The sequence below is a fragment of the Rhagoletis zephyria genome, unplaced genomic scaffold (assembly GCF_001687245.7).
Source record: "Rhagoletis zephyria isolate East Lansing unplaced genomic scaffold, Rhagoletis_zephyria_1.1 Rzeph_scaffold_06856, whole genome shotgun sequence".
Classification (NCBI taxonomy): domain Eukaryota; kingdom Metazoa; phylum Arthropoda; class Insecta; order Diptera; family Tephritidae; genus Rhagoletis; species Rhagoletis zephyria.
The window spans coordinates 27,246-32,857 of NW_016163939.1; the positions used below are offsets into that span (position 1 = coordinate 27,246).

General features: G+C 33.0%; 1 protein-coding gene across 1 annotated transcript; it reads left to right on the plus strand.

Annotated features, from left to right (window-relative positions):
• The first annotated feature begins 3,786 nt into the window (after window positions 1-3,786).
• Window positions 3,787-4,364, plus strand: LOC108373604 (stress response protein NST1-like). The gene is made up of 2 exons (XM_017629518.1): window positions 3,787-4,211; window positions 4,242-4,364. Exons 1-2 carry the CDS (start codon window positions 3,906-3,908, stop codon window positions 4,335-4,337), a joined length of 402 nt encoding a protein of 133 aa, XP_017485007.1. The 5' UTR covers window positions 3,787-3,905; the 3' UTR covers window positions 4,338-4,364.
• Window positions 4,365-5,612: the final 1,248 nt, after the last annotated feature.

A 5,612-nucleotide genomic window follows, 5' to 3' on the forward strand; every position in this document is an offset into this window, starting at 1 on the left:
TTTTACAATATATGCAAAAATTTTTATTTTGATTTTTTCCCCCTAACTTTTTCTAAAAATATGGTTCGCACTATAACAAAAAACATAAAAATATAATTTTCAAACTTTGTGCATAATTCTATGAACTTTCAAGCTAGTTTTCAACTTTTTATTATTTTTTTTGAGTTTGCAGTTTTGTAGCTCATTAAATTTTAGTATAATAAAATGCAAGTTCGAAATTGCTAAAATATCGCGCTGATTTTTGATATTTTTTTTTGTTAAAAATGTTTCGCATTATTTACATGCAAAGCATTTTCGAAATTGTTTTTTGTAGGAAAGTAAATGTGTCAAAACAAAATTGCCAAAAATCCACGGTAATTTCTAGCTTAAAGCTGATTAAAAAGTTGAAAATTTGCATGAAGATTTATTGAAATTGTCTGAGTTTTGCACAAAGTTTACAAATTATATTTTAATGTTTTTTGTTGTAATATGAACTATATATGTTTTGATAAAAAATTAGCGGAAAAATTAAAAATTGTTGCATAACTATATATATTGTGAAAAATTTTCTGTGTCGATACTTTTTGCCGTAAGTGTATGAATTTCTGCGTATCGAAGCATAATATTAATAATATTTATTTATAATGCATTACATACGGTGGCGGTTGCTGGATTGTTTGTCAACGCTCTGCTCTTTGTTGCTCTAACAAGAATAGTTTTGGTAGACGATTCCTATTTATGGATTAATGAGGTGGCGAAGCTGCAGTGAAGGTTGTTTAAATGTTGTAAGCTATGTAGCATCCAAGCGTGGGAAGCGTGTGCTGGTGGTAGTTAGTGATTACACATCTGCACCCAGTATTTTTCATACGAATGTTTTTCTCACCGCAATGCTTTGTCGAAGTTATGGTATTTTATATCAAAAGTAGATTAAGTTATAAATTTAGGATTTGTCAAGCTTATGGTGTGCTAAACCTGATTACCGGACACCTAAGTGACCAAACTCACGTGTCGACTTGATGATTAATCTAGTAAAGAAAGCTTTAATTGCACACTGATTGTCATTGCTTCGTATCGTCGAAAACTCCCCGTTTCTTGTCTTTTTCGCACATATGTACATATGTATGTGTTGGGAGAACTTACTGAACTTGCTTATGGAATTCTGCCAGCGCAAGGCATGACTGTACTATAACCTCTTGAAAAGTCCTCTATATTATGAATAAGTATGAGAAACACTTTAGTACTCTTCTGACAGTTGAATTTTGTTATTTATTATTTAGTTTAAATTTTCATGTTCGAACTTGTTTGCTTATTTTAGCAATGTAGTAATAAGTATGTAATATTTTGAGTTATTTTGTCGAATATGAAGTTGCGATTTCTGAGAAAACGGTTTTTGTTGTAGGTAATCTTGTTACTGTAAGTACTGAACTGGTTACCGTTTGGACGTGACAACTCAATAAAGAGAGAAACAAATGGTTGTTTACAATTTGCTTGCTGCAAAGGTGGCTCCTTTTAACTTTTCAGTAGGAAACAAAAAATACAATTTATCCCAAGGCGAATTCATATTAGGCGATAGCAGAGGTACAGAAAAATTTTGCGCACAATGGCGGTCAGAATTAAAACAATGATGTATTTGACATTAAGAACCACCGAGGCGAAAAGCCAGCTGCTCTGGTAACATCTTCTTTTATGAATTCGCAATGTTTTATTCTTTTTGTGTAAAAACTATCTGGTATTGTTTCTTTTAAATAATCTATCAACTTCTACCATTTTTTGTATGTAAAATCTACCAATATTAATTTTTTTAAGTCCGAGCACTGCTCATGGCTCCAGTTCTACAAAACGAAAACAAAATTTGAGGTCTACCAAGGTGTAGAGTTTGTGCTACATATGCCCTACACGCCTCTCTTTTCAGTCTTTTGCCACTCTTTTGTTTCTTTCACCGCTTACCTGAGCTCTAACATACGTATATACTAGGGATGTTAATCCCTTTTCTGTGTGCCGAAAATCCCGGGATTATTTGCCAAGAATCCCGGGATTTTCGGGATTTGTAATTTGCAATGGGGGCAATAATAGAAACGCCTTATGTTGACCAGTTTTTGCTAAATTTCTTTTGTTTATTTAATATTTAATATTTTTTTTATAAATGTCTAGCTAATTACATTCACACCACACCATACGACAGGCAATTTTACACACAGAAAAAAAATCAATATATTCGCGAAGTCATGGGACAGCAGTAAAATTGCGTTCTTAGTTTTTCTCTCCGACGTCACGAGTAATTCAGAAAATGGTTTAAAAAATTTAGTGCAATGTACTTAGGAAAACAGTATGGGTATAAAATTAAAGAGAAAATTCTGTAGAGAAAGAAAAAGGTTAAATTTTTTGCTGCGTAAGGTATTGAAAATGTTTTGCAATATTTATTTGGAAAAAATTATATGTTAAGGACTACTATAAACTCGACAACGTCCTCGAATATAACCCTTCTAACTTCATTAGCTTAAAAAAAATAAATTGATTAAAAGGGCATTTTCAATACATACCTATTCGTCCTTGGGCATTCAAAAAATTTTAATATTTTTAAATCCTACAGAATTTTTTCTTTCATTTTGTACCCATTTTTATTCTACATTGCACTGAATTTTTTAAATAATTTTTAGAATTCATCATATCTTTGAAATTATAAAGTTCTAATACAAAAAATCTAAAACTAGAAATGCAGTATATTGATTGCTTGGTGACTAAAAGTAACGTTGATTTTTTATACGTTTTTCAAAGTAAGTTCGACAATTTGTTTATATGGAAGATAATGCCCAGCATGGTTTAAAAAATTCCCAAAAATCAAAGGTATTTTGTAAATGCATGAAACTTGCATTTTATGCTACTTTAATTTAATGGGCGTACCTCAAATTTTACGAAAAATGCTGAAATTTTTGCATTTGTTTTTGAATTTTTATAATTTTTGTACAAATTTTGAAATGCGCATTTAAATGCGGTTAATTATATGTAAAATGAGGTAGACTTTTATAAAAAATTTAACTATTGAATAAACAAAGGAAATTGAGACTAAACTGGTTGAAATAAGGCGTTTTTTTCTGCCACTAGTATAATGAACTTCTTACAGCCACACAATACATATCGCACGTCGTCTTCAAAAGAGTCACAACTCAAAATTTGGCATTTTTGAGATTATGGGCTAAAAATGTACGCAGAGCTTTTCATTACCTTTTAGCAAACGCAGGAGTAAATTTTTGTTATAATCTGTTAAAACAACCTAAGTTAAAGTCGCCCTTGCCCATATGATTAGCATGTGCTACGAAGTAGTTTTTCGCATTTTCTGACGAACGTATTATTTTGAGTTGTGACTCTTTTGAAGACGGTGTGCGATATGTTGACTTCAGTTTTTTTTTCATCGAGCTTTTTTCGACATGCCGTAAGTTACTTTGTCAGATATGTACACGCTAAAGTGCATATAAATTTAATTACTGCCTTTTGCTTTGTTACTAATCAAATATTTTTCAACTTAAATAATAAAGTAGGTTTCGAACCCATTATTTATTATATGATAGGAGAGCTTCTCAAACTACATTGATGCAATTTTTTCATGTAAATCTGTTGGAAAATAATGAATATCTAAATCCCGGATCTAATGCCGGGATCCCAGGATTGTATGAGCGATGTCCCGAAAATCCCGGGATTGCAAAACTCGAAAACATTAACATCCCTGCTAGGTACATATATACGCACATCAAACGACTACGTCGCAAATAAATATAATAAATGTAAGCTCACAAAAACGATTCTCTTAGTTGTTCGGTGACCTCAAAGCAAGAAGTACTCGTAATTACAAAAGAAAATATTACGATGACATTTTAGCAATTATTTAAAACAAATACATAAATATCTGTTACTTTTAAGTAATATTGAAAATGCCGCGCAAACGTATCGAAATTGGACGTACAACTGCTAGCGCTCGAAAGCATAAAGCAAAAAGAGCAGCAGAGACACAAGAACAAAGGAAAGCAAGATTGGATGCCGAGCGAGTGCGTACAGCTCTAGCGCGTTCGTCTGAGACAGAGGAGCAGCGGCAAGAAAGGCTGGAAAAGGCTCGACTACGAGCAGCTGAAAGACGTGCATATGAAAGAACAGATCAGCGAGAAAAAAGACTGCAATCCAGTCGAATAAGGATGGCGCTCTCCCGGGCCGCTAAAACAGAGACGCTGCAACAAAAACCGGTAAAAACAGCTCGAAAACGCGCGACTCAGGCACGATCTCCTGCAACAGAGAAGCAGCAGGAAAAAAGACAGCAAACCAATCGACGATTAAGAACAACTCCAGCCAAATCTTCTAAAAGGAAGTAATTTTCACAATCTTGTTGGTTATGACTTTTAAAATTATTACAGAAATACATAACTTAAATAAAACTTTGATTACATTTAGTAACTGTTTTATTTCCTTTTCTTATTAACGCTAAATCAATATGCAAACGACTGTAAGGTTCTTCAAGGTTTGAAGACCAAAGTTGAAGTGTATTAATAGGAGATCAAAAATAAAATATAATAATATGAATTTAAAAATTTTATACTGTGCTATTGTCCGGAGGTGGAATGATTCCAAATCAACTTAAAAGTACCAGACCTATACTACTCGTATAATAAAACCTCCAAAGCTTTTCGCGCCTTCAAGTCAAATTTTGTATGACCTGATTATTTTGTACGAAAGGATTATGTTGGCAATTATTTTTGAAAAACCTGATACATATTATACTTTGCACGTCGCTAGAAATTAAAACGCTCTTAGGGCCGATTACTCAATGTCTGGTTAATACTAATTGCAGGTTAAACGTCGTTATCGACGTGATCGACTCAACAACATATAACAGGGATACATTGAGAAACCTGCCCATAGTGTACACTATACATATATATGTATAGTTAAAATCGCTACAGCTAAATAAAAATAAGAAGAAGTCAAACGATTGTTAACTTAGGCCGGCTGTTTATTGTCTGGTTAACACAAATCGAGGTAGACGCTCGGCAACGATTGCTTTATCAATCACATGTTATATGCATGATGTCGAAATCCTCGATAATTATGTTTAACCGGGAGGTAGTGATAGCCAAACATAGAAAAATCGGTCCTTAGGACCGTTTTAACCATCTCTGATTAACACTTATCTCCGGTTAAACACCGTTATCGACGTTACTGACTCCCTGTTATATGGACGGAGTCGAACAAGGGGAAAAATTTTAAACATTTTAACCAGTAAATATGTGCATATTTAGCTGTTTTTCTTTGATTGATCAATGTCTGGTAAACACCCTAAGTGCCGTTTTCACAATCTCTTTTTAAGACTAATCCGTAGTTACTCTTTGTTAAGAATGAGAGAGGCATCTACGTGTTAGGATGAAAAATCGTTTCACTGAGAACCGCGATTGTTAATTCAAAGCCAAAATAAAGCTGAATCATTTCAACTTCCACATCGTTTATCATTAGGGTGAACTGTCCAATTTATTAATTTTCTGTGCAAGAAAAGTTCGTGTCTTAAGTCTTTCATTAACTTTATTTGCATAGTTAAGCTTCAGTTCATTTTTGATTAAGTTTAATATTCAAACATTTTAAATTAATGAAACGCT